Genomic DNA, 18,980 nt, shown 5'->3' on the forward strand with positions numbered 1-18,980 from the left:
ACACTGAACCCCAACAGTATTTTCATTCGCTGCCTCCATGCAGAAACTGCAGTCATCAGCTAAACTGTGTGATTTTTCTCCAACACCCTCTCACTAAACCATCCTTACTGTTAAAAGCATGATGAACGTGAGCACATACACGGATCCATCCTGATTTATTTTTATTCTGTAGAAAAGGTATAGACAGCACACGTGAACATACTGGTACACTGCATATGTTTATTCTGTTTATATTATAGAGTATCAATGGGGACCTAATGTCCATCTTATACACAGTGATAAAACAAATATACAATGCTGTTTTATGGATGCAATACCAATATTCTAACTTGTATTTTTTGGTAAATATTCAAAAGGTGACACAGGCAGAGTTATAGAAATTCTCACTGTTTGTTCTCCAAGTCCAGTAAAAAGACTAATTCCATCATAACTTGGATATTTGTACCAGTATCCAGATGAGATATTTTACAGAAAGTAAGAGGCCAATGGCATCCCCGGTGTGTTCTGGTAAAGGCACTTCTGATGCAATTCTGTCCCATTTAGTTGAATTTATTTTGACTTTTGGCAAGCCCATCAAGAAACTGAGGGGCAAAGAAACAGTAAGTAGTAACAGTGAGCACTGGGAATCCCAAACCATCCGGGTGACAGCCTCAGGCCCTACAAGGCCCCAGACTTTTGTCTTTCCTGACAAACATTTGGAATGAAATCTCAATGACAAAGTATTTTTATGTGTATGTGTTTAGTTTTTGTTTTGTATTTTTTTTTCTAATATGCAGTTGAAAAACTGTCTTCATGTGTCAACTTAATTCTTCTTTTCCACCTTCACGTAGCTCTTGTTTGTGTACTAATATTACTGATTGTTTCTTGTTTCAGCTATTTGTACAAGAATGAAATCCAGTCAATTGACAGGCAAGCATTTAAAGGACTTGCCTCTCTAGAACAACTGTAAGTGCCTTTTCTCTTCTGTGCTGTCATCTCCATGGTTCCCCTGCAGAGGAAAAGTGCACGCCTTGATCCATACATCCTGCCTGCATGCTCTGCATGTCTGCACTCCGTGGGTTATTAGGCAGAGCGCCCCATAATCATTTGCATGTGGAAAAACAAAATCGATCTCTGTGTCAAATTCCTCATTTCTATGTTTGTCTTTTATTTGTGATTTGCATTCCCGGTGTCCCTATACATTGTTACATAGCTTTGACGAAGAAGCAGCATTATTGTGGAAAATGTTGAAAAATAATGTGTATTGCTTAGAGAGAGATTCTGATTTCATTTCTGTAGGTTTTATAACATTACAATTCCTTTGACTGCAGCAGTTACTTTGTTTTATGCCAGCATAACTAAAGCTGAATTAGTCTCTTGAAGTTTAATCCAGTTTTATATTTTAAAACACAAAGAGATTTTAAAATTAAAACCTTACTATTACTGATGCGTGTTAAGCATTGCCATATACAGATGTTTAAAAAGTAAGAAAGTTCATTGTTTGTAATGTAGATGTTTCAGTAATGTCTTCTAGAAAGATTGATTAAATTCATACTCCTTTTCCTGTATAATGACTTAAGAATAATTTCTATTGAAAAAGAATGAAAAATGCAGTCATTAGCATGACAAAAACTGATTGTATTGATTCTATTAAGTTAACTATATTTTGTTTTATAATCAGAAAGCATTACTATACGTTTGTTGTGGTAATGTTTAGAAAAACAGAAAGAGCTATAAATGCAGAGCTATTTCACAGTTTGACTGCCAAATAACAGTACTAGACCAATGAGTTTTGTAGCATACGAATTTTGAGGGCTGAACATCTTTATTCTAGGACCAACATACATTTTGAAACTCCTGACAGTTATCAGTGTATTACAGGTTTTCTAATGTGTGTACCAGTTTCCTTGTTACTATAAACTGTTAGTGGATATTAGTGGACACACTGTGTATCTGAAATAAAATGACACTTCAGATGGGTACAAAATCATACAAGCTCATTTTAGAGTGCAGTAGATGCCTTTTGAAGGAAGAGCTTCTGTACAAAACAAAAGTGATAATTATAAAACATATATAAATGTCATTTGTTTCCTTAATGCCTTTCTCTTCCTCTTCCTCCTACTCTAGAAATGATTACTGCAGCATATTGACAGCAACTGGTAGGGCTTACTTGCATGCTAATAGCATTTCTTATTTTCTGTGTAGAACCTTAAATATTGAGGCCCATTTATTGAATTACTAATTCTTCCAAAATACTATTCTTCCACATGCCACAAGTCTGATATGTTGCGAGTGGCAACAGTTGTCCTTTTTTCTTTTGCGCTATTTCCTGTTGATCTATGTTATGACTGAAAAACATAAATCACTTTGGAACATTAACACCTTCGGAATGTACTTTTCCGCTAGGTTGCAGTTAAGTCTCTCTGCCCGCAGTGATATCGCACAGTATCAGCTTAAGCTCTAACCTGAGACATTATTCTAACGTTATTCTGTATGAAATTAAGTTTTAAACAAGGTTTGAGTCTCACCTCTAGCTGGGAAATATGGGAACGGAGCCTGGCACAGTCACTGCTCGGTGACTGCCCTTGTGTCATGGCGTCAGTTGCCACAGGCAGTGCCTACGGCTGGTCTGGTGAGCTGCTGCGGAGGGTTGCTGCCCTGCTGGTTTCACATCAGAAAGCTCACTTCTTCTAGGGCCCTTCTCCTGGGCAGATCTTAAAAAGAAGGCTCGCCAGGTGGGAAAATGGGAGCACAGGAAGCCAGTGGTAGGCCTGGAAATAAATTTAATGGAGGGTATTCACTGAGATTTGTAGTTTACGAGAGTTTATGAGAGATTTGTCGTTTATGCATCTTTAGCATAAAAATAGGTTCTGACTCTACAGGGTCTGTTTTATCACATTATCTTTGGAGAAAGACTGTGTTCACAAGACAAAAGTTAGTTTTTGTGAACAAGTTCCCAAGCCCTCTAACTTCAGTTTGGGACTGTATTGACTACTCAGTCGATGTTTCTGCATTTGAGGCTTCTATGGCCTCAAGTTATCAAACACATTTTGCTACTGGATGTGTTGACTCAACCAAATGCTCTTCTCAATGCTCAGCAAAGTTCTCAGAAGTAGGTGCTGTGGTCCACATCTCAGGGAAAGATTTGATTTGTAGTAATTTCTTCTACTCCAATGAAGCAGAATGAAACATAGTTTTGGGGTTTTTTTAAACTGAACAGGAAAGCAAACACTTTTCTGTTTGGGTTTTTTTTTTGTTGGGTTTGGGGTTTTTTTGTTGTTCTTTGAGAGAAACTGTAAATATAGGTTGATTTAGGAGGCCTGTTGCATGTATAAGGGAAGAAAAACCCCAGTATTTACTGCGGCTGGCAGGATCCTTCTTAAACCTCCACAGCAGAATTCTTAGCTGCTGATGTAGTAGAAATATCTTTTTCTTCAGAAATTTCTGCCAAGGGAATAAGATCTTTGAATCAGATCTTGAAACTTGCTTGTGCTAGAGTAAATTCTGAAAAAAATTGGCAGTTTTAGATGCTCGAACACACTGAGCCATACATATTTCGTCACCTAACTCTTCAGTCATGGCAGGGCATGAAGGGAGAAAGTCAGCTGATTAAAAGTAGCTGCTTAGTACCAGTTTAGACCATGTTAAATCTGCAAGTCATATGTTTGGGTCTGGCAAATGTGACACAAAGCTGCAGGAAACTTGCATTTTTTCGGAGCAGCAGCCGGAAGGCAGACAGCACCGGAAAGGCAACGAAAGCCGCCTCTATATGCTTGTGCTTAGACATCCGCTATATGCCTCTATATGCCTGTGCTTAGACCACTGAATCCCACCTGAAATGTCACAAATACCTGGCTTGGGAGGTCATGAGTTTGCTGTATCTGGATCCCAAGATCAAGCTCTAAATGCAGTCTATTTCCAGATGTGTGTACATTGCTTTTCTTCCAAATATCTACTATTTTTTTTGAGATCTCAAAAGCTGTATGTATCAGGGACAAAAAGTGTTTGCTGCAGTCCTTAACTAGTGGGATCCCCAAATACTAATGGAATTATTTAAATCTGTTTGCCTAATCTTAGTGGAATACTAATTATGCATTTTCTTTTAACTTTCATATTAACATACTTATTTTGCTCTTTATAAGCTGTTATTAGAGTTATGCTGTAGTTTGTGTACACTATACATATTTTGGGGGGAATTAATAAACGTGATTAATGTAAGACATAATAAAAAAACGTCTTACATATAGTGATGCAGCTTGTTATATTCATTTTATTTCCCTCAGTTCAATTTTCAGTAGCTTTGAAATGTTGCTATGAATTTTTTTAAGTTTTATATTACAAAGAGTTCCTGGTTTTTGCATAACTGTATGTGAGCAGTTACGCACATTTAACACAGTGGAGCCTGATTAAAGTCTCATTGCTGCTAAAAATACCTATGGTAAGAAATAATGAAAGAGAATTAATAAACAAACAAACAAACCCAAAAAGGTATGAAAAGGGGCCTTTAGAAGTACATCCTTATTATTCTAAAATAAGATCAGCTAGGGACAACAAACCTAGATGGCTGGAAACAGATATTTCTATAGCCTTATTTTAAAAGTCTTTAAAGAGGGGATTCCATAATCTCCTTAAGTACCCTGTGCCAATATTTTATATCATTACTGTAACATCTTATTTAAATCTCTTTCCTGTTATTTCTTGTCATACCCCTGGGCAGGGAAATCTCTTTGATAAATGTGGGAAAAATATGTTTGTTCATTCTCTTTCAAATAATCAAAATGGCAAACATTAAATATTCAGAACATAGATTATACTCAACTAATGGATTTTAAGTACTTCCCCAAAGATGTGGAGATACTATTAGAAATGAACAATTGGCATATAGGATAAAAGTAATCCTCTACAAAAATATTATGCTACAGAAGATATAATCCTAAATTTAGTGTTGTGAAAAATGCCACTGGGACTGAATTTTACTGTAAATGTTCATCCTCCAAGATCAATAACAAAGAGAAAATCTGTACCATGCTTATTTGATCAAATCTTTATCTTCCTTTAGGTGTGTTTGGTTTGGACCTTTTTTTTCCTTAAGTATTTCCTTCTGTTTCATCCTTGATAGTGAATTCAGAATTAAAAAAGGAAGACACAGGGGTATTTAAAAATCACTCTTGCATGCTTTTTCTTTAAATTTCCATTATGTAAGTCTTTTTAGTATTAAATTCATTACATCATACTACTATTTTTAAGAGCATTTTATACTCTGAACATAAAAGATGTCTATAAAGACATGTCTGTGTGAGATTATTTCCTGAATATGGTTACCTTTAAAGTGAATTTCCAGTCCAAGAAATTCTCATATTAATTAAAATATTAAAAATCCTTTTAAAAAGCTTTAATGTGGTACATAGAAGAAAAGAATGTAAGTGATAAACCTAAGTGATAAAATGTCATTAAAGTGTAGGTCATAAAGCCAAGGATTTTTTATTCTTTTTACTGTAGATGTACAACGCAATCTGGTTTCTGCATCTGTTTTTTTTAGAATTACACTTGTTGCTAATTACTTTGTCCACATATTTAACACCTTGTTCTGTTCATAAATTGCCTGCTAAGTTGCTTAGGACTTTTTTGAGGTCATAATTTAAAGACCTGCAAAACCCAAGTAACTTGTCATATGAAGGGGTTAAGAGTATTTTCCAGTTGGACTTCATGATTTGATTTTTTTGAGCTACTTTAGGCAGCATGATTTCTGATGAGGTGAAGTTAACTGTTACAATGTGCTTCAGTGCCTGAATTATTGTAGCTGTATCTGATGATTTGCGGTTGTAAACAAGGCAAGGTTTATAACAGAAGTATTGTTTTAATTAGACTGATTAATTTGGTTGGAAAAACAAGATGACTTTTCAGACACATAAAGTATTCTTTACACTTGTAATTGTAGTAGTCTTGAATACTAAACAGCAGTTACGAGCTGTTGCTTTGAGTTTAATGATGTATACATCACTTAAACCATCTGAGAGGTGTCCTTTCTTTTTCTCTCTTTGCTAATCTCACCTCTGATCCATGGACCTGAAGAAGGGATTGTATGCCTCAATGTGCCTGCTTTTACCAACATTATTTGTTGTCCTAGTAAGAGGTATTACCTACAAATCTTGCCTTGTCAATGCCAAAGAAGTACAAGAGATTAATTTATTGGGAAGATAAGGAGATACGTTTGCAAGGTCCTCATGAATCATAAAAATGCAAGTAGAATTAACAAAGTTAAAAAGGAAAAAATCCCTGTTGGCTGCACAAGAAGTAGCGTATGTAACTTTCCAAAATCAAAGCTGCTTCAGAAGTAACAAACCCTATAGTTGTGTTTGTTTTTTTCCTTTGTCCTCTTTCACTGCAGTCATCCCCAGCTTGCCTTGCCCCCTCCCAAAGGCTGCTGATGCTGGGGAGGTGGGCGAGCAGAGCCCTGGCTCCTGGCGAGCTGTGCCTGCGCACCTCACGGCCAGGCCCTGCCCGTGGGGCAGATACCTGCCCTGTCCTGCCGGTCCTTCCTCAGGGCTGGACCTGACTGAGGTCTCTCTTCTGTCCGCTGGCAATTCAAATGAATCTTGCAGGAAGTATCTGCCTTTGAGACGTGTGTCTTTTTAATATAGATGAAATTGGCCTGTATTTTCAAAAGGGAGATGAAGGCTGGCAGGCGCAGCATGATTATGCGCTGCTTGTTTCCTTATGCAAACAGGATCATACACTGTGCTCACTACAATTTGTGGCCATGCGTTGCACTGGCAGTAAGCAGACTTGACACTCCGATGTGCCTGATCACATCCGTGCTGATTTATTAGCTTTTTCTGTGATCCCCATTCATTGCTCCCTGGCATCGCTCGCTGGCTTACGCTCGGGCCATGCTGCTGCTGGCAGGGGATCTGGGAGACTGCCAGGCACGTGCCTGGCTTCCCTGCCACACGCGTCTTCCAGGGCTCGCTGCAATGACTCTGCCGTAATTGCTGCTTGTTCCCGCTTTCCTCTCTCTGCGGTGACCATTCGGCTCAGGTCAGGGAGTAGAGCACGTGCGGTGTTTCAGCACAAGGGAGTTCCCATGTCCTTTTACTTTTCATGCTGAAGGATTGATTTTTCAGGAGATTTTGGGGTCTGAGATTTTCTCTTTGTTTTTAAATTATGGGCTTTTTCGTTCTTCAGCCCACAGCAATTGCTATATATGTACATTCTCCAGATGTTCCTGAGTTCGTCAGAGGTCAAATAGGAAACTTTAGGAGGTTTGGATACATTCGGATATAATCAGGATCCAAAGTTTATAAATAATTTTCACAGTTTCTTGTGCAAGTCTTATCAGTTACTTCTTGTTTTCTCATCTGCAAGGTTATGGAGTACCTCCACGACATAGTCAAGACTGGAATGATACTGCCTTTGCAGTCCATTTTCACAGCAGTTACAGATTAATAATCTGGTTAATTATCTTGTTACCTTAGACTTTTTCAGTTTTACAGGACTAACAGCTGTATAATATTTGTTGCTGTGTGATATTAATAGCTTACGTAAGCATCAACAGAGCATCAAACAGGGCACAGCTGTGGTGGTTAATTGTGCACCAATTGCTGGAAAGCCCTTTGTCTAAAAGCAATTCAATCAAACTTGTTTTTATATTACGAATTTGTTTGGCTTTTGAGCTTTTGAGAGCATTCATAGCTTTAAACGCCAGTATTCATGGACTAGAGCAAGTTACTTCTCAGCATCTTTTGAAATTTTCACTCAATGTGATAGCAATGAAAACAGTTGCCCATTAAAAATGTTATTCTGTTGGAAATTAGATGTTTTCTAAACAATCTGCAACATTTTCCTGTAAAAAAACATAATTCTCTTTTTTCCATATATATTTACTCAAGTATGCATACTAATGAAAATTAGAATTGGCAAAAGAGTGTTCAAAGTAGTATCTCCAAAATCTTCAAAGTAATGGTTTTCAAACAATTTTTTTTGCACATATATGTACAGGCGCACACACACAGACACACACACTATATAGTGGTCTGCAAACCCTTCTTGTTTGTCATGTCTTGTATTTCTCAGATTCAAGTACAGGATTCAGATGATAACAGAAGAAAATTAAGCCACTACATCACTGTCACCATTTAGATGTGTAAACAATAACAAACGCTTTATAATATTTCAGCTTCATTAAGAAAACTGTTTCAGTATTTTTCTCTTTGTTTAACATATTTTCAGGTATCTGCACTTTAATCAAATAGAAACGTTGGAACCTGAATCCTTTACTCATCTTCCAAAACTTGAAAGGCTGTAAGTTTGTTTTTCTTGGGGTAAGATTCAGAAGTCAGCTTGCTTCTTTGTTTGAATTAAATCAAATGTTTGAAATTGGAAAATAATATTTTTATCATTCCCATAGATTATTTTTAATCTAATTTTTTAATTGTAACTACTACATAGTCTTTGCCAAGAACACTTTGGTCAGGCTAACCTTAGAGGCATGCAGAAGTGAGCATTGCTTATTGCAAACTATTTTCCAAAGAGGTGTGATCAATGTTTGGCCTAAAATAAATGTTATGAATAAGAAGTAGAAGATTTATATTATGACCTTTTTTTTGTTTGTTTATTTCTCATCTGAATGCTTATGAGCTCCCTTCCTTTTTGTTACTTTGTCTTCTTATGGCTTCTTTTTCCCCATGTGGACACATCACATACACCTTGGAGGCCACTTAAAAAATAGCAGCCAATGAATTGCTGAAAAAGGTTCAATTTTTTTTTTTCTTTTGTAAAATTACTTTCTCTTAAAGGACTTTCAGAAGAATGTAAATGAAATGAGTGTGTCTCAAAATCTGAATTATTACATGCATATTTCTGTGCTTTTTAACAGATTTTTGCATAACAACAGAATAGCTCATTTGATTCCTGGAACATTTAGTCACTTAGAATCTATGAAGAGACTGTAAGTAAATTGAATTATTATTGATCTAAAGAAAGTTTAAATAATCTAATTATTTAAATATCTGTATCTCATCTTGCAATATTTATCTTCCTTGCAAGTGCCTTTCATTGTGTAATTGTTTTACATATTAAATAATTTTTCCTAAGCTGTGCTCCAGTTGCTTACGTACATAGATTGAGACCGTTACTTCATATCCTACCATCTTTAGTGACTGACTAAATACTTTTGTTTGTTTCCTGTCTTGGAATTATTTGTAATCATACAGTCTTGTTTTGTAGACTAAGTAATTGTTGTGGTTTAACCCAGCAGGCAGCTAAACAGCACACAGCCATTTGCTCACACACCCCCCCCGCCCCCCCCCCCCAACAGTGGGATGGGGGAGAGAATCGGAAAAAAAAAAGTAAAATTTGTGGGTTGAGATAAAGACAGTTTAATAGGACAGAAAAGGAAGGGAAAATACTAGTACTACTACTAATGATGATGATGATAAAAGAATATACAAAATAAGTGATGCACAATGCAATTGCTCACCACCTGCCGACTGATGCCCAGCCAGTTCCTGAGCAGCAGTCGCCGCCACCCGCCAGCTCCCCCCGGTTTATATACTGAGCATGATGTCACATGGTATGGAATATCCCTTTGGCCAGTTTGGGTCAGCTGTCCTGGCTGTGCCCCCTCCCAGCTTCTCACTGGCAGGGCATGGGAAGCTGAAAAGTCCTTGACTAGTGTAAGCACTACTTAGCAGCAACTAAAACATTGGTGTGTTATCAACATTATTCTCCTACTAAATCCAAAACACAGCACTGTACCAGCTACTAGGAAGGGAATTAACTCTATCCCAGCCGAAACCAGGACAATAATATACACGGATCCTTCTTTGGTTTTTTGTTTTTGTTTTCTTCCTCTTGTCTATGTCTTACTGGGTGATCCTTCTATGATCTCTTTCAATATTTGATTATTTTACTGTTTTCTTGTAATTGTTTTACTTGTCCTTATCTGATGATAAAAACATAGTTATAAAAAAGTGCTCGGTGGTTTAAGAATATAAGTATTACTTTCAAAAGCAACTCCAGAAGCCAGTTCTTCTTGAAATGCCATTAACTTGGAAAATTAGAGGCTTTTTAGTCCCTCGGTAGCATTTGAAAACTTGAACTCAATAAGAGTACCATAGTAAGGTGACTTTCAGAGGATTTTCTGTCCCTCACTTTGGATCTTCACTGATCTAGGATAAACATTCTTTAAATTATCCAAGAGTGCCGTTTTGAGAAAGGCAGTCATGCATGCATACTTCCCTTTCTGGGAAGACTGCTGAGGGTGTGCTGTGCAGCGAGTCACAGCGCCAGCTCTACTGGGAAAGGAGATCGCAAGGGGCACAAACAGGAAGATGGTCCTGTGGCACTGCTGGTTTAGGACAGTTGTGAAACTGTACCTTTAACTGGGGGCGAAAGGCAGGATAAAGTAAATTTTGATGATCAACGCACCTTCCATGGTAGCAGCTTCACTCATACCTCCCTTAAAGTCCTGTGGAGTTCAAGCAAACAGAAAGAGATTCTTCTTCACATAATACCTAGGTAAAAGGGAGTTTTAATAGTGGCTATTAGTGGAACAGGAGACTGGGCGAGACTGACCTGGTGTCTTCTGACCTGGGACAGTTTATCCCTAAAGGTCACATTGTGACTTTCATGTTCTGGATTTAAATTCTACCAATAACATCTGATATACTGGGAGACGTTTGCACAGTAGCTTGTAAAATAGTTTTGCTTGTTCTTGCCTGTTTTTCATAGGAGAACAAAGAAGAAAAAATATCTGAGCATTTGTACAAGATGTTAAAAAAAATTAAAAGACAAAACGATCAAAAAGTTTACAACCCCCAAAGATATACCAAACTGAGGTTGCTTTGCCATGCAACTTTATTCCCAATTTATATATAGACATATTTAATGGTACAGATTTCTGTACTTAATGTTATTTTTTTCCTACAGGGCCCTCCACCAGAAAGTGCAGTGTTCCACATAGTAACAGGGCCCTCCACTACTGGAAGGAAAGTCGACAGAATTTATGAGTTCTCGTTATCTGCAACAGGCAGGTGTTTTACGAAGTTACTGACCCACTGAACTCAATGAGAGCTTAATGCTTAAATAAAACTGTGGGTCTTTGTCTCAGCTACCTGATCAGCAAAATGGGAAGTTGTAAAAATGTCAGGTTAGCTGTGAAGTTACTAGAGTAATAAGTATTAAACAGAAAAAAATGTGGGGACAATGGTGTAAGTTCCTTATTTAAGCAAAGTTTGTATAACATCTAAATAAAACCTGATTTATTCACTGAATGCTGGGGTTAAAAAAGAAATGTTGTTTAGATGCTTGCTATGTTGATCACAGTCCTACCCGTGCAGTAAAAATAATACGCGTTTTTGTAATAAAGACTACTAGAATGCATATAAGCAAGTAACCGTCACCTGTATTCCATATTGCCTGTTGTCTGTATTCACAGATAAAGGTGCTGCTGGTATTGCAGAACCATTTTTATCCTAACAAAATAGCTGGTGCTTGCTAACAGGTGTTGTGGCTGCTTCTTGTTTTGTGCAGGCGTTTGGATTCAAACGCTCTTCACTGTGACTGTGAAATCCTCTGGCTGGCGGAGCTGTTGAAGACGTATGCAGAGTCAGGTAATGCTCAAGCAGCAGCTACCTGTGAGTATCCACGAAGGATCCAGGGAAGATCAGTGGCCACAATAACACCAGAAGAACTTAACTGTGGTGGGTTTGCCACTTCCTGCTGGCTTCTTTAATGTGTTAAATGTACCTAAACTGTATTTTTTGTTGTTTTGTTAGAATTTGTTGTTCTGTTCTCTTCGATAACACTGACCACCTCTGGTCAATATTGGTTATTGCCAGAAATGTCCCTGTGTTCCTTCTCAGTTTTTGTCTGCTTCTGACAGAAATGATTGCTTTTACCCTTCAGCCTATCTTTAAAGAAACAAATATAGCCAAGTTTGAAATTTCTCATTGAGCAACTAAATGTGATTATCCAGAAAGAGTTTATTTTTCCTTTTTATATTTCAGTTTTGATCATAAAAGGATTGTCAACTAGGGTCTTTGGTATTATGATAATATTGTTTGGTGTCCTTTATTCCCTTCTGTACAAGGGAAAGGGAAGAAAGAAGCTGAACAGAATTGCTCCTGATTTCACATACCTTATTGTTAAAACTCTTGTTGATATTATTGGAATCGGGGTCAGGCCACTGGATTTCTTTTTTACTCAGCTATAGTTACAAGGAGTGCCCTGCACAGGCACTGAAATCCTCTGTCACTGAAGGATTAATGGATAATCACTTCTATTGTAATCCTTTTGTTTGTCTGTATTCCCTCAGCTTAGGGGTGCAAAGGCTTGGCCCCGTGGGCCACTCTTCTGTTCCAAAATAAAAATGCAGATTTCCCATCAAGCTATGGGCATTTGCCTGCCCAGCCACGTGACGAGGCCAAGATATAAAATAAGGAGATTGTCCTTTTGGTTGTGTGTTGGATATAATTCTGAGCATGAGAATTATGACCATAAGCATCTACAAGGTTCTTGAAAAAGATAGTAAAAAGGAGATTTGGTGCAAGAATAATTCACATGGCATCCTACCAGCTCTCTGCACATCTAAGAAGCCTGAATATGGAAACTGCGGGAAGTAAACTGGACAAATTATTCTGTGGGAGGCAGGTTAGGCACTGATACTTATCTAGAGGAAGTTACTTTAAATGGCACTTGTGCTTGCAGCTTTAAAGTTTTTCCTTCATAAGCAAATTGAGTCTCTGTTCAAATAAATAAAACAGCTACTTTAGAACCTGATACAAATTTGCACAATCCATTTCCAGTCTGCTAAAAGGTCCTAAGGAACAATGGAGGAGGTCAGAAAGCCTGCAGTCACTTTTGCTTAGGGAAAAGTGCGTTTAATCCTGGTTAAGCATATAAATATTTTAAGTTAAAACATTTGTGAAAAATATTTTTCTACAAGGTGTATGGAAATTTTTTTATTTACCATTCTTTAGTAGTTTTAAAACAAGTAAAAGTTCCTTATACATTTTATTGTTGATACAGAGAGGCCAAGAATTACATCAGAGCCTCAGGATGTGGATGTTACCTCAGGGAATACAGTGTACTTCACTTGCAGAGCTGAAGGCAATCCTAAACCAGAAATTATCTGGCTTCGAAACAAGTAAGTTTAAAAGAGGAAGAGAGAATCTTGATGTAAGTATGTTTGTCTGGGTGTGTGTACATTTCTGGGTGCATGTCCACACGCATTACATGCTAGTATATGGAATAGTTACAGCAGAAACATATTATAATTAAAAGAAGTATATGAAGTAATAATCGCCCATATCTGTTTTATTAGTAATTCTAAACACTTAAGAGCTGATAACTTTAGAAAATATTAATTTATGACTATAATATTATTGGTAAGATTTTCAACTGTAGTTATACCTGCAAAATTGCTCACACCTGTAAAACTGTAAATCATTTATATGTAAGTACCAGGCAATCCAATATGGATGTGCTGCACATGCAGTTTGTGGGTTTAGCTAGTGTTTGCATACTCTGTGCAGGTCTCTTTGCATTACATTTTGAGGCAGAGCAAAAGCTACTTTTTTAAAGGACTCCAGCTGGATAAGAGTTAGGTTTCAAAGAAGGTCTTCCTTGAGCCGCAGCTCCTCGGAGGCAGCTCTCCTCCAAAGTGTAGCTCCATTCCAGGAGAGGAGAGATATATCAACTTCCAGGCTTCCCAGACCAGTACATGGAAGGCAGGCAAGTATCACAGGATTGTAGGGTAATTCAGGTTGGAGGGGATGTCAGGAGGTCTCCAGTGCAGCCTTCTGCTCAAAGCGGGATCATACCAGCTTGCTTTATCCAGTTGGGTCTTAAGAGTCCCCAAGGATGGAGGTGGCACAAGCTCTCTGGGCAACCTGCTCCTTCCTTGCTTCTCCTCCCTGCTTAGTAGACGAAGGGAAGGGCCTATGAAGGACGTGCGTCTTTCAGCAGCCCAAGGGCCAGCCTACTGCAGAGTGGCTGCTCGAGCTCTGCCCAGTGCCTGGCTCCCTCCAGCAGTGCTGGGCACAGCACGGCTGAACCAGCCATGTGGCAGCACATCGCCCCCCCTTAAACTGATGTGAATTTATGATGGACACATGAATTGTGAGTTTACCACTAGATTAACCAGACTTTGGCTTAATAATGCTCTTATACAAATTGAGAACCTGATCTGGAAAATATATTCCCTCACATTTTATATTAGCAAATGAACCATTTTAGTTTGTTAGTTGCTGATAAAATGGAACAACATAGAGTCCTGGTTCTGTAGCTTTGTGCTGATGTCAGTGAGAACCCCACGTGCAGCAAGGGTACAGCGCTTATGGAGTATGTCAAGAACAGGGCCTTGAACTTGATATAATTATTTCATTAAAATTTTCTTTGGCTCATGTACTTTTTATAATAAACAAAGAAAACATGTATTCAGAATACACATATGAAAGAGTTTTAAGAAGAAATTTGAGCTTGGGGTGTGGGATTATTGACTCTGGCTTGTTTCCTGGCTGCATAAATGAGAGCAAAGCTCTTTGCAAGGTAGTTGAAAATGGCAAGATTTCAGTCAAAAGCCATCGACCTGTTGAGCGGTATGTTGAATAGATCAGCAGTCAGGCTGGGTTTTGTACATAGGGGCTGAGATCTCATCCCTCCTCTGTGCTTTCTATATCATGGAGTGAGGGATGGAGTGAGAAACAGTTCCTTTAATAAAAACCCCTAACTGTTCTTAGATAATATCACAGAAATGTATCCATGACATAGCCTGAAGACCTGATCTTAACTTATGTTTCAAGCCAGTACGAATTATAATTATACAAATTATCATTAGCGCTCCTCGGGCAATCCAGACAGAGGTTGGCACAAAGATGGTTTTATAGCAGCTAACCCCTCTCCTAGTAGAACGTATCTTGAGTGTTGAACTTACGTTATATACTTCCAGCGGAAACATTTTAAATTGATTTGCCAGTTAGAACAGCCCTAAATGAAAATGAGACCAGGTATGTGTATTTTGTTCACTTTTTTCCCTGAAAGCTTTTACTTATAAAAGTATTTTGGCTTTTCATTTTGAAGATGTAATACTTGCATAAGCAAAACTGGTTCATTTTTTGTTTGTCCTCTTCTCCTTCTCTGTAGGAGAAAACTAAAAGTTCTATTATTTTACTTAACACAGTAAAACTTTTTTTTCCCCAAATTATTTTGGGGAAGATATTTTGGGGTTTATTATTTGGCAGTTTTCTGTGCTTGTGATTTAAAGGTTTAACTCCAGCAGATTCTTTTCTTCACAGTAATGAGCTCAGTATGAAAGAAGATTCCCGTCTAAACTTGCTAGATGATGGCACGTTAATGATTCAGAATACTCAAGAAACAGACCAAGGCATTTACCAGTGCATGGCAAAAAATGTGGCTGGAGAAGTGAAAACTCAGGAAGTTACTCTTAGATACTTTGAGTCACCAGGTAAAGAACATCAAGTCTGAATTTTGCATTCAGATAGAGAATTGTTTTGATAATAAAATTGCTAAAAATAAGATGCTTTGGCTCTTGTATGTTCTTGACATGTAGATTTCTTGTGCTTGGGCATCTTAAGATCATGAAGTTACAATATCTCTAGAACAAAAATGCAAATCAGCCTGTTAATTAATATCTTTATTGTAATATGCAATTCTGATGATAGTTGTGTAGGCTGTTTGTAGAAGGGTTAGGAAAAGAGGCTGTTGCGTTGTGATATTGCTCAGTGCAATAACGTTCTCTCTGGATACTTGAAAACCACAAGCTTCTGAACAGGCCACTCATGAAAGCTTTGGCACACCCTGTGCAGCCATCCTTGCTCAGGAGCTTTTTAGCCTGAATCTCTGTCTAGCCAGTGCTTCACGTTTGCAATCACTAAATTCCTGTCCAGGACTGTAGTGTTTTTAAATTCCAAACTTTGCTGTGAGAAAATTTTGTTTTGATGCTCAGCATTAGGTAAACTTAAAATGTCACTGCAAAGCACACATGTAGTTGGGAAAAGTTACTAAAATGTAGCTTAATCAGTTTTGTCTTTTAGTGCACTTATGGCAATTTTTAACCAGTTTGTTTTCTGCGTATCAGTGTCTATGCCTCTGAAGAGACCTTTATAAAGATCAGCAAATGAGAAGGAAATGTTTGAAAACTGTTGTAATGGGAGTTAAGAAAAAACATCAGTGCAATTATATGAGCTTTTATTTTTTATCTATGGATATTTATAAATGTCTGCAGCTAGATTAGGCTTAAAGTGACGCAGTTTGCACCAAGATTAGAAGTATGTTGGAACAGAGCTATTAAAAAACCCCTAGATTCCCCAAACTATTGCAACATTCAGCTAAATTAGTGCTATGTGAGCTAAAAGTCATATTTAGGCATCGCTCTTTTCTCACAGCCCGGCCAAGTTTTGTGATTCACCCGCAAAATACCGAAGTGCTAGTTGGAGAGAGTGTTACCTTGGAGTGCAGCGCAACCGGGCACCCTCAGCCACGAATTACCTGGACCAAAGGCGACAGAACCCCTTTACCAAGTGACCCCCGCGTCACGATAACTCCGTCAGGAGGACTTTACATACAAAATGTGAAGCAGGAGGACAGTGGCGAGTATACCTGTTTTGCAACTAACAGCATAGATAATATCCATGCGACTGCGTACATCATAGTCCAAGGTAAGTAATGTTAAACTAGGAGTGACATGCTGTAAAACATATTCGGAAGAGTATATTACTTTAAATTGTGTGGTTTTGTTTTTTTTTCTGAATTGTCCAAGCCAAACTAAAATCATAAGAGTTTTTTCTTTTAATTACACTATTTTAGTGTAGTCCATAGCAATGTTGCTATACATTTCACTCAGAGTAAGATAACATACACTAATTCTCTGAAAGTTTCATTGATTATTCTCAGAAGTTAATCATTGGTGTTTTGAAACGTTTATTTCTTACTACGTTTTGTTTGCCTGTAGAAATAAACATGCAGTGTCTAATTTGTGGGGGATTAAATTTTTTCTGTAGCAGGCAGCAATCGTAGAGATTAGAATTTGTGCCTGGAGTACTAGAAATGGAGTTTCAAGTACAGATCTGAGCTGCCTTTCTTTTGTAGACACTTCAGTGGGAACATTTTCTGCTGAGTTTCATGGAAACTATCACTTTGCCAGCTGAGGCGTTAGCATTGCTTTTCTGCAAAACAAAAGTGATCGCAATAATTTTGGTATTGTATGTGAATAGTATGAAGATAAAGTATTTCGAGAACAATATATCAAAAGCCTCATATATATGGAGAATATTTTTGCCAATGTTTTCATGCTGGAACTTTTATTTGCAAAACTTCTTGAGTAACCTTTAAATTTAAGTTTGTTTCTGTTCTCATGTTAAGATCTCTAGTTGGCAGACAGTTTAGGTTGCAAATGCTTTGTTAATGAGTTCAATTTTTAAAGCTATACAAAACAACTTGTCCATGTGGTTTGTTCATTTATTATTCACCAATGGATGATTGTGTTTTGGGAGCTGAACAAATTACTTCTCACACTGATAATGCCATGATGTTACTGCAGAAATTGGCTCACACTCCACTCACTGCTTTCCCTTTGTGTAAAGAAGAAAACAAGCAGCTCAGGATGGTTTTGACTACGTTGCATTTTCTTCATAATTTAGCTGAGGATTTTTTGAGAGAAGAGAAGAAGGTATTTTTAATCCAGGGAACACTCTGTGTTTGATTCTACAAGTCTTACTGTACCTCTTACTTTGGATCTATGGCAGTAGATCCCAGCGGCCTTCACTGACACCAGGGCCAGGTTGTGAGGGAGATGTTCCTGTTGCACAAGTGGCTGCCCTAACTCTCTGCCCTATAGCGGTCACAATATAAAAGAGTCCCATTAGCACCTCTTTTCCCACCAATATGAGCTATTTGAGTCACACAAAATGGTACGTAATTTCAGACGGTCGTGCATTTTTCAGTTGTTTTTTTTTAAGCAGTTTATTTTCTCTTCTGCAGCTCTACCTCAGTTTACTGTCACTCCTCAAGACAAAACAGTGATTGAGGGACAAACCGTTGACTTCCCTTGTGAAGCGCAAGGCTATCCCCAGCCTGTTATTGCCTGGACTAAAGGAGGTAAGTGTGTTCCATTTTTACTTTTAAACTACTAGAATAGTTTAGCTGTCATTTTGGAATCACTCATGCATTGAAAGGAATTGCATGTATTTGTTGAGATTCTTCAGTCTCTGAAGGAAACAGGGCTCATCTGTTTCTGCTTTAGCTGGAAAAGGCAAGGTGTCCCACAGAAGCTAGCTGCCCAAGTATTTTTCATTATTCAGTAAAAAAGATTCACTAAAATATATGTCTCCATAATAGATTCCTAAGAATAAATGTTTAAGAAATATGAGACAAAATCACACGTGGCAATACCTATGACTGCCAGTTTACTGCAGAAGAAATGGAAATGGCTGTCATTAACTGGAGATCTGAAATTAGGTGGGATGTGCTCTCTTCAGAAACCAAAGCAGTCCAACCTGTAACTGGCATCAGTATAACTGCATTTCTGTCACTTAATGTGGATTGACAGGAACACTGGGGTGCACTCTACTGACTGTTTTATCAGGTTGCGGCTGTAAAGGCATTAAGCCAAATCCGGCGGGAAGAAATACTGTAGTGGATGTTTTATCAGTAAGTAAATATTCCAGTTGAATCAAATGAAATAGCTCTAGCAGGCAAAACTACTCTTAGGAAATTCTAAGTTATGGTAGATAAAGGAGATTTTTAACAAACTCTTGATCATTTTGATGCTGATAATGTCCCTGTCTCTCACTCTACCAAGATTGCTCCAATCAGATGAAATGTCCAGAAAGAAAGAATAGGGTACAGACACTGATGTGCCTTTTATTTCATTTTTATTATATTCCATTTTTTCGGGGCTGTATGTATTTTTCTGTGGATTCTCTAGATGGCCTAGGCAGATGAGATGAATTGTGTCTTACACACATGGCAATAATATGAAA

At 37.8% G+C, this 18,980-nt stretch overlaps 1 protein-coding gene across 1 annotated transcript in view; it reads left to right on the forward strand.

Annotated features, from left to right (window-relative positions):
- PXDN (peroxidasin) overlaps positions 1-18,980 on the forward strand; it is an 88,960-nt gene that overhangs the window by 35,316 nt on the left and 34,664 nt on the right. The window contains exons 4-11 of the mRNA XM_076332854.1: positions 874-945; positions 8,209-8,280; positions 8,855-8,926; positions 11,512-11,681; positions 13,009-13,126; positions 15,276-15,445; positions 16,386-16,658; positions 17,980-18,096. Of these exons, the coding sequence (XP_076188969.1) occupies positions 874-945; positions 8,209-8,280; positions 8,855-8,926; positions 11,512-11,681; positions 13,009-13,126; positions 15,276-15,445; positions 16,386-16,658; positions 17,980-18,096 (1,064 nt within the window). The remainder of the gene's footprint in view (positions 1-873; positions 946-8,208; positions 8,281-8,854; positions 8,927-11,511; positions 11,682-13,008; positions 13,127-15,275; positions 15,446-16,385; positions 16,659-17,979; positions 18,097-18,980) is intronic.

Source organism: Aptenodytes patagonicus, chromosome 3, assembly GCF_965638725.1.
Source record: "Aptenodytes patagonicus chromosome 3, bAptPat1.pri.cur, whole genome shotgun sequence".
Classification (NCBI taxonomy): Eukaryota; Metazoa; Chordata; class Aves; order Sphenisciformes; family Spheniscidae; genus Aptenodytes; species Aptenodytes patagonicus.